General features: G+C 41.0%; 1 protein-coding gene across 4 annotated transcripts in view; it reads right to left on the bottom strand.

The window, feature by feature from the left end:
* LOC143135392 (NACHT, LRR and PYD domains-containing protein 12-like) overlaps nucleotides 1-18,204 on the bottom strand; it is a 270,809-nt gene extending 252,605 nt beyond the window's left edge. For 2 of the 4 annotated variants that reach the window (XM_076296079.1, XM_076296085.1), the window contains exons 1-7: nucleotides 18,146-18,166; nucleotides 17,275-17,417; nucleotides 8,515-8,628; nucleotides 8,074-8,172; nucleotides 6,623-6,702; nucleotides 4,611-6,465; nucleotides 2,996-3,166 (exon numbers count right to left, since the gene is read on the bottom strand). In XM_076296079.1, the coding sequence (XP_076152194.1) occupies nucleotides 2,996-3,166; nucleotides 4,611-6,465; nucleotides 6,623-6,702; nucleotides 8,074-8,172; nucleotides 8,515-8,628; nucleotides 17,275-17,417; nucleotides 18,146-18,151 (2,468 nt within the window). In that variant the 5' untranslated portion in view covers nucleotides 18,152-18,166. Of the gene's footprint in view, nucleotides 1-2,995; nucleotides 3,167-4,610; nucleotides 6,466-6,622; nucleotides 6,703-8,073; nucleotides 8,173-8,514; nucleotides 8,629-17,274; nucleotides 17,418-18,145 lie in introns of all 4 variants that reach the window. The other 2 variants (XM_076296074.1, XM_076296080.1) reach the window with 2 other exon arrangements.
* Nucleotides 18,205-18,570: the final 366 nt, after the last annotated feature.

The raw sequence follows: 18,570 nt of genomic DNA, 5'->3' as shown, positions 1-18,570 counted from the left end.
GCCTCGATCGCAACAGTATGCCTTTGAGAATCTGAGTGAAATCGCTGAAACGCTTTGAGAGCCACTCTTGTGATCCCATGTATTAAACAGTAGGCCTACATCACATCCCTGCAAAGTTTATTTCAAAAATATTTCCCAACCAGCAGTGCTCAGTATGACTGGATTATGGATCCATTTAATGCAGCATGTTGGTATTTCATTGAATATATTGTACAATGCTGTAAAATATTGGCCTATGCTTCCTAATATTTTGCCGGAAAACAGAAATATGTGTTTAATTTACAATGGCACATTATGTATTTATTTATTATAATATCTGCAGCACCAGCTGATTTTAACTCTGCTGAAGAGGATATATTTAGAACTTGTCATTATTTCAATACATTTGACAATTTTAAGCTTGACCTACCACTTTCTTAGAGCGATGAGGGAGAGGTGGGGCTCGAAAAGGCCCCCTTGATCAAAGTGGGGAATGAAAGAAAAAGTTTGAGAACCACTGCCTTAAACTAAGCATTTACATGAAGCACAGTAGCCTATGCCGATTGAAACACATTCCACTCAGATAGGTGCTACCAGGCTCATATAGGCTATCACTTTTAATTGCAAACAAAATGTCTAGCTAGCTGTTTATACCAACTTAATATCATGACTATTGCTAATATAGTCCCAAATGTGGAGTTTGTGGACTAGCCATAGGCTTATATTTGAATGGAGCTGATCATTATGAGAGTTTTGTAGATGCTCTTTAAGTGACAGCGCACCATTTATAAATGAGTTAAACTGCATCAAATTAGTAGTATTTCTTAAGAAATATTTTAAACTAACAGTTCTGCTTTGGGCACCAAAATAGCCAGCAGCGGCACTGCACACACAGGTCAAACACATACTCTTCTTGACATTAGAACAGCCTAAATGTGGCATGCAACAGCATTTTCTGTTTTGGTAAATGCATTACTTCTCTCTGCACTGCTAAAAGATGTAAATGTTAATAGAGACTATGGTTTTAATATTTTTTTTGCTGTATTTTATTTACATCTATTCGAATGAAGGAGTATACACACCAAAAAGTTAAGATTGAAACTAATAAAACCAAGTTTTAAAAAAGCGTATTCAGGTTGTGTATAGCTAGTGTGTTTTTGTAAAGTAACTAAGTAAAGTAATTAGTAAAGTAACTAATTACTTTTGAAAATATGTAATCAGTAAAGTAACTAGATTACTTTCTTGGATAAGTAATCAGTAATCAGTAACTAATTACTTTTTCCAAGTAACTTGACCAACACTGGTAAGAACCAAACTAGATTTTGTTCAAATCTACACACCTATGGTTACTGAAAAATGTAAGGTTCATTTATCAAATGTTATTTTGAAGTGTTAAAAAACATAGTTGTTTTAGAATTTTCAAAATAATTGGTTGGTAATTAGCATGTTTACGATACGTGACTATCGACCTCAGTGACTGTACGACTTAACTTTACTACACTGAACTGTTATGACAGCTTGTAGCCTTTTTAGTTACTTTTTCATCCCACTTTCAAAACCATGACATCGATGATATCGGAACCCTGCAAAATCATTATTTGATTGGTCAGGACCTCTATCGCATACAATATTTCACATCAAACGAGACAGTTTTGAATGTTTTTTTTTCATTGCAACAAATTCCGCCCTCGGTGAGTACAGACTAATTAGAATAACTGTGTTTATTAACCTGCTTAATTTTGTGTGAATTTCATCCGAAAAATTGGACTTGGTGTGGACAGGCCTTAAAACACATATAAAACACCAACCAAACCATAATGTGCCACACTAGTCCTAACAATAATCCTTTACAAAGACATGTCTAACACAGGGTTTCCGTTGTCCGGTAATTACCGGACATTGGCCGGAAAAAAAATATGTCCGACAAAATTAAATCTCTCCGGTCAAATTGTCCGATTGAAATTGGCTAATAATCCCGTCCCCTAACGCAATCTGAATTTGAGAATAAGCCTTAATATGTAGGCCTAAACCTATATTACACGTCCTCTGGCTATGTTTTTAAATGAACAGGCTCTACCGTTTGAAAAGTAAGCTATTAAACAACACGCATAGCCTGCTGCATTTCAAATAGGAAGCGCACGCTTAAAAGGTCCATGTTAAACAACGAACAAATGAGTGAGGCAGTTCAAACATGGACAGGCCCAGGCAGAGCCTTAAAAGTTTTTTCAGAGGCCAGACGCGATGGATGATAAATTGGTAACGTCTGAAGCCTCAGATGTCCGGTCAACTCCACCACCACCAGATAAAAGGAAGTGTCGGGCGTATCTGTCGGAATCAGTGACATTGGAAGTGGAGTTGCGGGGGTGCGGCCGCTCCAAGACACTGTCATTCTCCGTGTACACTGCATGCGAAGTGTTCTTTACCCAAAGCATACAGTAGGCCTATGCATTCTCGGTCTATGATCTGCAAGGTTAAGGCCTCCTCGACGAGGCGATTAATGGTCCGCGGATAATTTCTGCCACAATTAAACGGTAGGCCTATCATTGAACCGCGGCCGAAAGAAAAAAAAAACATTTCCCAGAATAGTAAACATTTCTTAATTTATTGTTATCAAATAAAGAGGCATAGCATTAGGGGGTAGTGGTGTGAGCGCTCATTCTTGTGTGTGCGCATCTGTGTAAGTTAGTCACCACTGGAGATAACGTGGGTAGCAGCAACAAACAACGTTTTAAAACAATGAACGAAGCGGACTCTTGCTGTCCATGAAAAGATACTGGCTAGATCTTGTTAGGTATGTTTAAGTTGGGCTAATGAACATGTTGCATTCTATACAGCCTGATTATGTCATTATTTAAGCTACATAGCCTGTCTCCAGTTTTCCTAAATTTGACTAATTAAGAAGGGATAATAGGATATTTGACCGGCATATCATCAAAATGTCCGGAAAACGAAACCTCTGCCGGTCACTTTGACCGGATCCATTTTTTTCTAGCGGAAACTCTGGTCTAACACCAACCTTAATGTCTGCAGTTTGCAGTTAGGACTAGATAGTCCCTTAGAGAGAAGCTGAACTCCAGAATCCCCCAGGTCGTTGTGATTCAGGTCCAGCTCTGTCAGGGAGTTTGGTGACTGCAGAACAGCAGCCACAATTCCACAGGACTTCTCTGAGAGTTTGCATTCAGCAAGTCTGCATAACAACACAAATAAAGACAAAATATTGCAGAGATGGATAAATGTAAGGGATATGTGCCCCGATAAATCAACACAATCAAGTGATCGATCATTCCCATGCCAAATTACATACACATACATACACACACACACACACACACACACACACACACTGTATACATATAAGCAATTTATTTATGCCACACCATCAACCACAATCCTGTAATGAAGATGGAATTTCCCACTTCATAACATCAAAATATATCAAGTGTACACCATCTTGCATTTTTAAAACAGTAAAGATACTTATAAAATGGGTATTACACATCAATACAGCTTAGAAGAAGTCGAGAGGACTTCTAACTCACTAAGACCTATTCACAAACAATCCTAAGTCGCTTTTTGTGGCATTTCACGTCACGTTGCGATGTTACGGTTACAGGAGCTCTCAATTGAAAAAGGGAATAATTGTGCATTGTAGGCCTAAAAACGTACACCTAGGAGTTTTCTCTTAAAAATATTCACAAAGGCTTTCAGACCTACTCTTAGTAAGGAAAAGTGACAACTCCTAACTCTAGCTCTGTTGTTATGGTTGACATCATTACTCATGCACGAGCTTGATTGAAGTGACCATCTTGATTGGCAGATGATGATAATGTGGGAATGATGGTAAAAACCTCCCCTATGATGATGAGTGACAGGTGACAGGTCTTTGCTGGTGAGAATGCGTGCACTACACAAGTGCTATGAAGGATGCACGATGATTAATAAATGGCCTAAATGAATAAAGAGTAAGACAAAACAAATAGCCTAGTAGCATAATGAAATACAGTAGGCCTATCTTTGCAATTTGAAGCAGTATCTTTGCAACAGGTTTTAAATGAATCTTTAAGGAGACACATAGGCTTACATTGGCAAAGAGGAGAAACAATTTGATTTACAATAAAACGTTACATTTAGTTTACATGCAATGAATGGTTTTGGTTGTTGGTGGTATTATTGCATCCCTTAATTACAATGCACAATTATTCCCTCGCGATTGACAGCTCCTGGAACCGCATGTTCATTTCAAAACATCGGCATCGTGACGTGAAATGCCACAAAAAGCGCCTTAGGATTGTTTGAGAGTTAGGAGTCCTCTCGACTTCTTTTAAGCTGTCCCAGACTTAGGTGCTACTTTTAGGGCTAAAATGCTTTGTGAATTACTCTTAGTCAAAACAATTAAGAGTCCTAAAGTTACGAGTGACACACCCATTATTTTTAGGAGTTTCTCCTAAATTCGGCAGTTAGGAACTACTTTTAGCCTTAAAATTCTTTGTGAATACGGTCCCTGGAAAAGATCCCATTGATGCCTGTCAAAGAACAGATTAGTCTGGGTTCACCACAGCTAATAGTAGACTAGTGACTTAACATTATATGTAGTCACTATAGTTAGCACAGTCTCTCCATCAAAAACTCACCGTGCCTTTCTGCAGCACCTCACAGCTGGGATCAGTCTCCTGCGTCCCTCATCTGATGTGTTGTATTTCTTCAGGTCAATCTCATCCAGCACATCCTCAGACATCAGAAGCATGTGGGCCAGTGCTGAACAGTGGGCAGGAGACAACTTCTGTTTGATGTTCTTTGGTGATGACAAGTATGTCTGAATTTCTTTGTGCATGGAATCATCCTTCATTTCAAATAAGCAGTGGAAAAGATTGATGCATCGTTCAGGAGAGAGACCTTCTCTGTTGAGCTTCTTCATGTACTGACATGTTTCCTTGATGCTTTTTGAGCTGTTGTGTGTGCGGCTCAGTAGACCTCGCAGAAGTCGGTGATTGCCCTCCAGAGAAATGCCCATAAGGAAGCGAAGGAAGAGATCCAGGTGTCCGTTATGGCTCTCCAAAGCCTTATCAACTGCACTCTTAAGTAAAACAAGTAAGTTGTCTTGAGGTTTTAATCCTAGTGCTGATTGAAAAGAAGATAAAAATGATGGATTGAGTTCATCTCTACGCTCATCACTGATGAGGGATTTCAGTGCCTCAAGGTTCTCCGCCAAATAAGAGTGAAACACAAACACAGCTGCCAGAAACTCCTGGACACTAAGATGCACAAAACAGTAGACCTTCTTTTGTCGATATTCCACAGATTCAGTCTTGAAGATTTCAGTGCACATGCCAGAGTACACTGAGGCTTCACTGACATCAATGCCACACTCTCTCAGGTCTTCCTCATAAAACATGAGGTTGCCATTCTCTAGATTCTTGAAAGCCAGTTCTGCCAGCTTAAGTAAAATGTTTCTTTGAGATTCCAGAAGTTTCTCTGTATCCGTTTCCGGTCCACACTGATACTTCTGATCCTTTCTTGTGGTCTGGATGAGCAAGAAGTGTATGAACATCTCAGTCAGCGTTTTGGGAATGTCTTTGATGTTTTTCCTTTCCAGCATCTGCTGAAGTACAGTAACTGCTATCCAACAGAAGACTGGAATGTGGCACATAATGTGGAGACTCCTGGATGCCTGAATATGTGAGATGATTCTGTTGGCCTGACTCCCATGACTGATTCTCTTTCTGAAGTATTCTTCCTTCTGTTGGTCATTAAATCCTCGTACTTCTGTTACCTGGTCGATGTACTGAGCAGGAATCTGACTAGCTGCTGCTGGTCGTGAGGTTATCCAGATGAGTGCAGAGGGAAGCAGAGTTCCCTGAATGAGGCTCGTCATCAGAACATCCACTGATGATCTTTGTTTGACATCAGACAACTTACTGTTCTGTTCCAGATCCAGAGTCAACCGACTCTCATCCAAACCATCAAAGATGAACACAACCCGACAGTCTTTGTATCCTTCACCATCATTAAGCTCGTTCAGCTCAGGGTGGAAGTCCAGCAGGAGCCTGTGAAGACTGTACTGATCATCCCCCCTGACTAAATTCAGCTCACGGAAAGAAAGGGGGAACATAAAATCTACATCCTTATTGGCTACCCCATCTGTCCAATCAAGAATGAACTTTTGCACTGAGACTGTTTTTCCAATGCCAGCAACACCTTTGGTCATCACAGTTCTGATGTGTTTCTCCTGTCCAGGTAAGGGCTTGAAGATATCATTGCAGTTGATTGGTGTGTCTTCTGTGGACTGAGATCTAGATGCTGACTCTACCTGCCACACCTCATGTTCCTTATTCACCCCTTCACTCTCTCCCTCTGTGATGTAGAGCTCTGTGTAGATCTCATTGAGGAGTGTCTTAGGTTTGATGATGCCTTCAGATATGTTCTCAAACCTCTTCTTCAGACTGGCTTTATGAGTCTCTATAACTCTCTTCAGGACCTCATCACCTGCTTGGCAAAATTGAACAATGCAACTTTGAAGTCATTAGTTACTATCCAGTTTATCAGTATATAGTTCTGCACACTCAAGAGTCTTAATGAAGAGTCCCCATTAGCTCTGAACAGTTAGGTGTGATCAAATACCTGTGACAGTAGTCAGTGAGCTCACCTTGTTTGCACAGGTGTCCACAGGTGGTGATGGCTGGGTCCCTCAGTACCTGCTCACAGCTGGACTGATCCTGAGTCAGACTGAAGGATGCATGAGATGAACATGAAGGCAGATAATTAACTTGTGTAGGTTCCTTTTGCCATTCATGTTGTTAGATATTCAGTTGTATACAAATGTATATGATTGTATATAAATGTCTATTCTCGTTTATTGTCTACACTAGGGCGGTCACTTTACGTTTGAAAATCGATTGCACAATCGATTGGACCAACCAACACAAGTTTCGAAAACTAAAATAGGGAATCGATTTTAACCAAATATGTACACTTTATTTTAAAAGAATTAAACAAATAAAAAAGATAGTGGTAACAAAACCCACAAACAAGCAGAAAAAGAAAATAAAGAATTCCAAAAGTGCAGTAGGCGTTGCGAAAGCTGAAAACAAAATTCCCACCAATTTTATGCACCGGAAACTGGCTGCTGTGCTGCTGGTGTTTTGCCCAAAAATGGAGGACAACGTGATCAACCTGTGCGACATGTGAGAGACGAGTGATAAGCCCTAATAACTTGAGATATGGAAGCACTTCAGGTTTTGGGTAGATCAAACTATGGAGAAGGACAAAGCGGTATGCAAACTGTGCAGTCGTGAGTTCCTATGTAGGCGAAATTAGTTTGACATTTTTAATCGTAAACAGCCACGTTGAAGCATGCAGTAATGTTTTTCACTGATGTTATGGCAGTCCACTCTGCTTATTGTTTTTCGAGAATGTTGCATTCCTGTTTGTAATTGCGCACGAAAGTAAACACTAATATAAATCATCAGAAATATTGCTGGCTTGTGTGTCTTCAAGCGCACTCTTTAAGTTCATCCTAATGCCTGTAAGTTGTCCGTGGATTGGCCTATATATGGCTTTGAAAATGCAAACGTCTTTAGACATAGAAAATCGATTTTACAATTGATTCAATTAACACTTATGTCTCAAAAATCGAACGGGACTTTTTCACAAAATATAGATAGTACTATATAGATACTTTATTGATCCCCAAGGGGAAATTCCTTTCAAGTGAAGATAGCCAGACGTGTCTCCATGTCATATATTTCTCCTCCTTTCAGGTTAGGTAGGGTTAGGTTCTTTGACATGATAAAGCATTAAACACACTATATCAACTCCCCAGCTGTTTTACAAGGAGCCACAAGGTCTATGCATGTCAACCCTGAACTTTGCATGTGTAAAGATAACAAGCCAATAGAACACTTCAGCAGAACTGAGGAAATCAGATCTTTGTGATCTTCTGCAATTACAGTGAGAAGATTATTTATTTAGCTAGTTTTTTAAATGTAACTGGAGATCATCTGATAGAAGCCATGCTCATAAACTGTATGTAGACATGTAGTCATGTGACTGATGTAGTCATGTGACTGACACGTCTACAGACTGATGACTACTCACATTAGACCTGATGGAACTGGTTCACTGCTGAAGTGGGGCATATCAAACATGGACTTATCACTCTTCATGGACACACAGCTGGGCACTGGAGATGGAGGTCTGGTTACATAAAGAGACACAAGAAATGGATTAACATCAACTAATTCCTCTGCAGAGTAAACAACAATACATGCTCCATTTTAGAATTAATCTCTCTCTCTCTCACACAATGAACCAACTAGCATATCCCATTGTTTTCCTATAACGTATAACATATACAGTACATCTCTACATGGTGTCTGCCATTTAGGAGAGGTCAGTCCTTTACATCTCATCCATCCAATTTCCTTGTGTGTGTTTTGTGTGTCAGTGTGTGTGTGTGTGAGTGAGAGAGAGAAAGAGAGAGACAGTGAGTGTAGAATTTCATGTGACTGACATGTCAAAAGACTGATGACTACTCACATTAGACCTGATGGAACTGGTTCACTGCTGAAGTGGGGCATATCAAACATGGACTTATCACTCTTCATGGACACACAGCTGGGCACTGGAGATGGAGGTCTGTGAGTCTGTGAGCTGGTTATATAAAGAGACAAGAAACTGAGCTGCACTCTAAAAGTTGCCGTTAATTTACACAGGCTCACAGTGGTGTAGTGCCGTTAATTTACACAGGTTCACATTGGTGTAGTGCCGTTAATTCACAGGTTCACAGTGGTGTAGTGCCGTTAATTTACACAGGTTCACAGTGGTGTAGTGCCGTTAATTTACACAGGTTCACAGTGGTGTAGTGCCGTTAATTTACACAGGCTCACAGTGGTGTAGGCAACCTGCTGTATTCATGGCAGTCTATGGAGTTTGCCACTTCACAGTAGTGCACTGTTAAAATAACAGGAAAATAATGGCAACCCTACTGCCAGTTATTTATTTAACAGGGACACATTTTAGAGTGTAGATAAACTCATTCCTCTGTAAATTTCTTGACACTTACATCAGTAATACATACAGTTAAGAACAAAATGACTCATACCCCTGGCAAATATTGATTTAATGTTGATTTTCTCTTTAACAATATGTTTGTTCTGACTGAAAATGACACTGCCACATGCCGGTTGTAAGACAATGTGGTAGAACCATGGAATCATTCTTGACTCAAAACCCAGATTGCTGTTAAAAAGGTGCAGTGTAGAATCATTGTGGAGACATGGAGAGGCTTGGTAGGTATTATAAGAACCATTTTGAGAGCTGTGAATGCAAATAAAGATGTGTCCATTGATTATTTAAAAAGGGGTATGAATAATTTTGGACACGCCATTTTTAATAAAAATATTAAAACAGATGGAATGCTTCTTTTTTGATTCCATGTTTCTACCACATTGTCATACAACCTTTTGGCATGTGGCAGTGCCATTTTCAGTCAGAACAAACATTAAAGAGAAAATCATCATTGAATCAATATTTGCCAGAAGTATGAATAATTTTGTTCTTAACTGTACTTCATTGTAGAATCTCCTAACCTAATATGTTTTTATCAAGGTTATCAGAAATTCTGAATATACAGTATATTCAGTATATTCCTCTGTACAGATTCTACACCAGAAAGGCCACTTTACATGTAACTGTAATCATGGCAGTCTATGGAGTCACTTCTAGCATTTTGGTGGAGAACTGCAAACCTCCACAGACACAGCTACACACACAGACCAACGCACAACTACAAAAGGTTCACAGCTACACACACAGGCCAACGCACAACTACAAAAGGTTCACAGCTACACAGACAGACCAACGCACAACTACAAAAGATTCACAGCTACACAGACAGACCAACGCACAACTACAAAAGATTTACAGCGGTGTAGGCAACTTGTAGCGTGGCTCCTACACATTAACCCCAAGTCAGACTTCAGGCTGCAGAAGTGTTACTGCAAGAAGATAAATTCCCAGTGATTAGCCAAATGAGTCCATAATGAGAATACTGTCATGTCCAGGCTATTTCTCTATAGATGGTACCTACAGATGGTACCTACAGATGGTATGTAAGGGATAATGAACCTGAATTTCCCCTTGGGGATCAATAAAGTATCTATCTATCCATCTATATATCTATCTACTGTATAGAACACCGGTCAATAACTGGAAATAGGTCCCGACAGGGCAAAAACCGCACTTGTTCCGCCCTGAAGGGACCTATTTCCCCTACAGATGGTACCTATAGATGGTATGTAAGGGATAATGTAACAAAACCAGACTTATTACACGACTACTTGCCAAAATGGAAAAATAAACTCCCCACGATATGACTCTTTAGCCTATAGCCTACATATGTGTTACTGTTTCATCTTTGCTTTTGTTGATAAACAAATAGTTCACAACACACGCTGAACTTGAATCAAACATTCTTTAGAACACTGTCTGCTTTGATACGAAACCCATTTTCCTTGACAGTGGTCTGTTATCGAGAAATATGAACACCGAACTTTGGGAAGGCCCATTCAAGGATACAAGGAAGTTTATTGTCACATGCATATAGTTACTGGAAGTAAGAAATGCAGTGAAATTATGTCTGGTGTCAGCCTATTTGTGCATTTATGGGGGGGGGGGGGTAAAAAGTGCAGTAGAAGAGGGGTTTTAGTAGATTAAGTGGCAAGGGCTGCATAAGAAAGGTGGGGGAGGATTGGGATTTGGGGGGGGGGGGGGGCACCAACAAGGAGCACCCAAGAGCAACAGGGGCAAGGAAAAACTCCCTTACCAAGGAAGAAACCTTGGGCAGATCCATGGCTCAAGGGGCTAACCCAACTGCCAGGGGTCTTGGTGTGTGTGTTGGGGGGATGACAGGGGAGATGGGATAGTGTACTGTGAATGTGGGGAGAGGGCAGTGTGCAATATGTGTGTTGGAGAAGCTTCCTCATGAGACAATGTGCTGTGTATTGGGGGGGGGGGGACAGTGTGCTGTAAGTATGTTGGGGATGTGTTTTGGAGAAGCTTCCTGATGAAATAATGCTGCAAGTATGGTGAAGGGACTTACTATTGCAAGCAGAGTACTGTATGTATGAAGTATGTGAGTGATGACAGTGAAGATGTGTGTGTGGGTGGGAGGGGAGTGGAGCAGTGACTGTGTGTGTGTGTGTGTGTGTGTGTAGTGTGTGGGTAGGTGGGGGCAGTGTGCTGTAAGTATGTAGAGGATGTGTGTTGGAGAAGATCCTGAAGACAATGTGCTGTGTATGTAGGGAGGGGGGGGCAGTGTGCAGCAAGTATGTAGAGGAGGCTTACTGTAGCAAGCATAGACTGTATATATAGAACTGGACAGTGTGGCTGCATTCTGCAGTGTTCTATGGAATTGAAGCCGCCGAGGCGACGCCATCTTGGAAAATTTGGAGCCAATTTGAAGTGCGGCTGCGCAGCAAAAGTTGAAGCATGCGCAGTGAAGAGGAGTCGCGGTCAGGCACGCCCACTCAGTTGTCACTCAGCGAGTTAAACACGCCCCTTGTCAAGTGAAACCCGCCCCCTTCTCCTTTCCACAACGCAGGTCGACTCGGCGCCGAAGGCTAGCTGGCTGGATGAATTTTGCGGCTGAGTTAGCTAAACAGTACAAACAACAATCGGTTTGTTCTTGTCTGGTAAGTGTTGCGTATCAACTGAAAAGTTTTTTTTTTGTCTATTGGTGTTCTTAAATACGTCTAAGAGAGCTTATTATGTTGATTATAGACTGACAATTTAGTATGGCGAATACTAATGAGCTAACAACAGAAATACGGACAGCGAATTAGATCTACATGCTAACGTTAGCAGCTACATTAACGTTGCTACCGTTAACGGGAGGCTAAGTTAGTCGTTGAAGTGAAGATTAGCACACAGCTCCCGTAACAGTCGATGCATGATATACTTGGTTTTATTAGTTGTTGCTGTTTTCAAATATCTCAATGTATGCCATCTCAACATGGAGTAACCATTGACTGTACATGGGGATTAATAACACTAGACAGTCAGTACAGTATGATGTGATAGATAAAACAACGGTATGATGTGATAAAGCAACGCAAGTTAACGTTAACGTAATGTGAAGCATGGACCTCATCAACCTCATGTTAATGTAACTACTAGCCAGTTTGCCAGCGTTGCATTTTTTCTAACGTTAACGACAGACACCTCTGTTAGAGCTACTTCTGTGATGGTAGGTCGGTAGCATAGATAGACTGTAAAAAATAGATCGGTAGGTCGGTAGTTGTAGACCGCATAAATGAATGATCGATAAATGAAACGCCTGCATTAAACACTACGCCAAGAACCAGTCACTTCCCAGGAATATCGGTGAACATTTGAGAAAGACCTTAGTTTGTCATCTAACGTCCATGATCAGTCATGCTGTGAAGTTTATTGCACACATATATATTTAATTAATTGGTATTACTAGTGGTGTTGAGTGCCTGATTAGATGCTTTGTAATGTTGTAAAATTGTCTGACTAACTTTATTGTAACTTTCCTTTTTGCAGGTAAGATATGGGTGATGGCTGAATGTACTGGAGGTGGCGGCAAGGTGGTCTCCATGGTCTACATTAGTCTGCAAGCAAGGGAATGCCTACGTGAAGTGGTTTGGCTGGGGTGGTCTGAGGTGGCATGTCCTCCCCCTTTCTCCAAGTCCCCTGACATCCATCTCCCTAACATCATCACCCACCGTCACTGGATCAACCTGAAGCCCCTTATACATGGGACATGGCACAGCACCACTACGTTCTGAAAACACATGACTTTCAATAACTTCCGTGGCACCAAGAAAGGTCTGCCGCTGCTCTGAACCTTCTGTTAATGTGACATCATTCATACTTGAGGCTGTACACATCCCTTTGTTTCTATTTTCTTTATTGATGTCACCCAAACTTCAACTTTCTGTATGCCCCTGAACTCACACACATTGTAAATTGCAATGCGCCATTTAACCAGTGGTGTAGTCTAGTTAGTTAGTTAGTTAGTTGTAGTGGTGGGTATACTGTGAGCAACCCCAAATGTTATTAAATACGTATCCTTGGCTATTTTAAATGGTTATACTGAGATGATGATGATGCTGCTTTTTAAATGGGTTTACTTTGTAGTCCTGTGTATCACGTAGACTATAACATACCACGGTCATTTAACTGCCTTTGTATTTAAGTCAGAGGTCATTGCTTAGTATTTAACTGTAGCCTACGCAAAGATGTAGACGTTACAAGAATATTAATATCAGAATAATTATTGGTTGATACTAAATCAATATTGAAATGTTTTTTTAATTTCTTTTGTGTGATATATCATTCAGAATGCTGCAACATGACTGGTCTTCAATCAGCCAAAGAGGACACATCGTAACTCCTCTCCTAGTTACTCTCCATTGGCTCCCTACAGTAGCCAGAATTAAATTTAAATCTCTTACTTTGTCCTATAGGACGCTGACTGGATCTGCTCCTTGTTATTTTAATTCAATGATCAAGATATACATCCCCAACCGCCCACTGCGGTCTTCTGATGAGCGTCTGTTGTGTCGACCAGTCTTAAACGCTAGGTCAAATTCAAGACACTTTTCCTCAGTGGTTCCATGTCGGTGGAATGAGTTGCCCAGTGCTCTTCGTTCTTGTGATAGTTTTTGGTCTTTTAAGCACTTCTTATACATTATGGTTTGTATGCGGTAGTACTGTTTTATTTTCATTATAGGCTGTCGATTAATTTGACATTGTTTATTATTGATATTCTCCTTAATGTAGTCTTACCATGTTTTTGTTATTATATTATTGATTGAATGGGCATTATTATTTATTATTGCTTTCCCCCCTCATTTTCATTGTTTATTTCATTAGGCTATTGATTGATCCCTGTTTTAATTATTATATTGTTTTGTATTTGTTAAGGGTAACCATAACCATCATCATCATAATGTGGTATTTTCTTATGCACTTGAAACAAAGAATAAAAATGTTTCTTTAAACGTAGTACCACTTTAAACACATCACACACTGAACAGCAAAGTAGCTTCCTGATTATGTTTAAAATGTTTACAGAGTATCCTGATGTAGTAGGTCCATGTTCTCATATTTTTACAGCTGACATGAAGGCTGCAGTATTACATTTTTTATTTATAATGGAGCATCCTCTCTGGTGAAAGACTAGCAAGCATGTGGTAGAGGCATACGATTACAGACATATTGAGACAGCCTATCAATGAGTTGTCACAGTTTTCAATTTAGACGTATTATTTTGAAATGATGTACGTTTACGGGAGGATTTACACATCACTGGCAAGACCTGATCAAATCATACCAATGCAGAATGCTTCTCCAGCAGTGCAATCGCAGGTAACAACGATACCTTAACCCATTTTCAGATACCGCTGTTCTGAGCATACTAAGCAAATTGGCCATTTGTAACTTTGAATCTCTCCTCACGTTAAGCTATGGTCCAATAATGTGTTCGCTAAAACACAAGTAACGTTATTTGTCGGGCTGATTCATAAATGGGTATACCAAGGTTGTCGACTTAGCAGGCTAGGTGGCGTTTATTGCCATTCGCAAAACTAAGCGTTCATTAACGTTAAGAGTTAACGTTAATGAAACTTAACATCGCCTTCTCCAGTGACAAAGTGTATTCAAATGAAGTTGCAACGATGATGGCGGCAATCACTGGTTACGTTAAACAATTTGAAACAAGTAGGACTGTAAAAGATGGTGACTATGGCTAACTTCACTTCGGATCAATATAGCAAGCAGAGCCCTTTTACTTTACCTATCAACTGGCTAATGCTAGCATGATGTAGCTTGCTATGAGCTAATATACTTAGCATCTACGAAAGAACAGTACATATCTTTTTTCACAAAGAATCGGTCTCAACTAACAACGATGTCTCTTACAAACAACTACACAATGTATGACTATCAATATGTATTTAGTCAGACTGTGATAAGATATAGCCTAATGATAATAACAGCAACACTTCTTTAGGTTAGATTATGTGTCGAAATCAGGTGTCGTTAAAATAAGTGAGCGATGACGTGGAAGTGTCTGCAGCCTAGACGGTAAAACTTAATGGACAAAGCGTCGTGTCTGCAGCTAGCCAGCTGTCAATCATAGGTGTAAACACGCCCTTTTTAGATTTGTTAATATAACATTAAAAAAAATTATTTCAGCGAGAAAAGAAAAATTGTGTGTATTGAAGCATCTTGAAAACTATTTTTTCGAATAAAAAGTTGTTGATACAAAAAAAGTGACACGGAAAGTTGGCTACTTGGCCATTAAAATACATGGGGGTGGGCGGAGTTACACATTGTACTGCAGCCAGCCACCAGGGGGCTCTGGACTAACGCTCGCATCACTCTTAACAGACGGCACACTGTCCAGTTCTATATATACAGTCTATGGTAGCAAGCAGTGTGCTGTATGTATGTGAGGTGATGACAGTGATGATCTAAGTGTGTGTGTTTTTTGTGTGTGTGTTGGGGATGGGGGTGGGGGGGCAGAAAGGCTAGGCAATCAAGGACATGGGTAGATGGAGGAGAAATCAAAAATAATAAATAAAAAGTTCTATGGAGATGTGCAAAAGTTGGAGAAAGTCAGATATGTGTGTGTGTGTGTGTGTGTGTGTGTGTGTGTGTGTGTGTGTGTGTGTTTTGACGTGTGATGAAATAAGAAAATTAATAAAAGGTCTGTAGCATAGGGAGAGGGATGTAAAAGTGCTAAAAGTCATGTAGGTGTGTGTGTGTGTGGGGGGGGGGGTGTCATGAGTGCTGAGGAGTGAATGAGTGCAAAGTCAGTATAGTGTATTCTTCAGCATTATGAAGAGCTGTGTAATAATATAAGTCTAATGGCCACTATTACATTCCATTTTACCTTATCGGCACCAGAGAAGATCAGAGAGTGTGTGGGGACAGGTATGATGTGTACTGTATCTGTGTACTAACTTACCCTCCATCAGAGTGTGTGGGGACAGGTATGATGCGTACTGTATCTGTGTACTAACTTACCCTCCATCAGAGTGTGTGGGGACAGGTATGATGCGTACTGTATCTGTGTACTAACTTACCCTCCATCAGAGTGTGTGGGGACAGGTATGATGTGTACTGTATCTGTGTACTAACTTACCCTCCATCAGAGTGTGTGGGGACAGGTATGATGTGTACTGTATCTGTGTACTAACTTACCCTCCATCAGAGTGTGTGGGGACAGGTATGATGTGTACTGTATCTGTGTACTAACTTACCCTCCACCAGAGTGTGTGGGGACAGGTATGATGTGTACTGTATCTGTGTACTAACTTACCCTCCATCAGAGTGTGTGGGGACAGGTATGATGTGCACTGTATCTGTGTACTAACTTACCCTCCATCAGAGTGTGTGGGGACAGGTATGATGTGTACTGTATCTGTGTACTAACTTACCCTCCATCAGAGTGTGTGGGGACAGGTATGATGTGTACTGTATCTGTGTACTAACTTACCCTCCATCAGAGTGTGTGGGGACAGGTATGATGTGTACTGTATCTGTGTACTAACTTACCCTCCATCAGAGTGTGTTGGGACAGGTATGATGTGTACTGTATCTGTGTACTAACTTACCCTCCATCAGAGTGTGTGGGGACAGGTATGATGTGTACTGTATCTGTGTACTAACTTACCCTCCATCAGAGTGTGTGGGGACAGGTATGATGTGTACTGTATCTGTGTACTAACTTACCCTCCATCAGAGTGTGTGGGGACAGGTATGATGCGTACTGTATCTGTGTACTAACTTACCCTCCATCAGAGTGTGTGGGGACAGGTATGATGCGTACTGTATCTGTGTACTAACTTACCCTCCATCAGAGTGTGTGGGGACAGGTATGATGCGTACTGTATCTGTGTACTAACTTACCCTCCATCAGAGTGTGTGGGGACAGGTATGATGCGTACTGTATCTGTGTACTAACTTACCCTCCATCAGAGTGTGTGGGGACAGGTATGATGCGTACTGTATCTGTGTACTAACTTACCCTCCATCAGAGTGTGTGGGGACAGGTATGATGCGTACTGTATCTGTGTACTAACTTACCCTCCATCAGAGTGTGTGGGGACAGGTATGATGTGTACTGTATCTGTGGATTAACTTACCCTCCATCAGAGTGTGTGGGGACAGGTATGATGTGTACTGTATCTGTGGATTCACTTACCCTCCATCAGAGTGTGTGGGGACAGGTATGATGTGCACTGTATCTGTGGATTCACTTACCCTCCATCAGAGTGTTTTGGTGGTTTGCTGATTTGTTGCACACAGCTGTGTGCTGCAGACTCTGGTCTGAGTGTCTCACTGTGACCTGCAGCCTCCTCTCTCTCCTGAGAGACACTCATCCTAGCAGTAGTGGGAGAGTCTCTCTGGGAATGTACATGAGACATATGCAGCTTTACATCTTGTTTCATGTGTCACCACATACTATAGATTATAGCTGTAGCTAAACATGAACCGCTGTCTTTGTTTTCAGTATTCTGACAAGAAGAAAAGACAGAACAAATATAAGATGGTGAGAGAAGCACAACAAACATGCAGCTGTAACTAAACAAGAATCAGAAATGTTAAGGTGTAGGCTAAATTCCTCAGTACAGATTAAGGTCTTTGGCCTAGTTTGCTTTATCATGACAGATGGGTCTGGATTAAGCGCACGCTCATCCCAGGCCAGGCCCATGGGGTCAGAGGTCAAGGGTAGGGACCCTAAAACCATAGATATTCGAAAGCTAGATACGCATTGGGCTCCAGAACCTACGTAAATAGCGACGCCATCTTGGTGGGGGCAACAATCACTGGAGGCCAACGGAGGAGCATGTGACTCTGACTGGAAATCAGACAGGTGTCCGTGATTGCCTGCAAGTGTTGCCCATAGACAATAAAGGTGCTGCCCCCAGCAATATGGCGGCCATGGTTATGATGCCACCTAATAGAATAAACTCGACAGACAATGTGGTATCTAGCTTTCTAATATCTATGCCTAAAACCATGTTGTCTGCTCCAGGGTTGACCCTCACATCCAGATTTACAATACACATACTCTTTCTTTTTTTTTCTTCAACCATCTATTTTATTTTAAGACAGATCATTGTCCACACACCTGCATGCCTCCTATGTGTCTGCCGCTAACGCGACAAGAGACCTCTCCAGAATAAGTCCCGCCTCTGTAATTGACCTCTGAAGTTCGCCTACAAAAAAGAACCAAAACGGCCATCTTTGCCCATATAAGGAGATCCGGTTCTTAATTGAAGCTAACTACCTATGGCAAGTTGCATTGAAAGTTAGCTCTGGGGTAGCAAAAATCTAAGTGTGCCGCCCTCACGTACTGGAGATCACAGTATTCACTCGAAGGCAGAGGACAAAAGTGTGTTCAGGAAAACATCTGCATTTCAGACTTTCATCCCCGCGAGAGTTTAGCAGGTGCGATAAATCAAAATCCCCATGTTATTTTCCCATAGGAAAAATCGCCAGATACCGGATGTCAAAGATGGCAGCTTTTTTGTAGGCGAACTTCAGAGGTCTATG

This window comes from Alosa pseudoharengus, unplaced genomic scaffold (genome assembly GCF_046254945.1).
Source record: "Alosa pseudoharengus isolate Yale_2024_CS ecotype anadromous, Long Island Sound unplaced genomic scaffold, YU_APseudo_1.1 YU_APseudo_1.1_scf_1, whole genome shotgun sequence".
NCBI classification, from domain to species: Eukaryota; Metazoa; Chordata; class Actinopteri; order Clupeiformes; family Clupeidae; genus Alosa; species Alosa pseudoharengus.
This window is presented reverse-complemented; position numbering and strand designations above follow the sequence as displayed.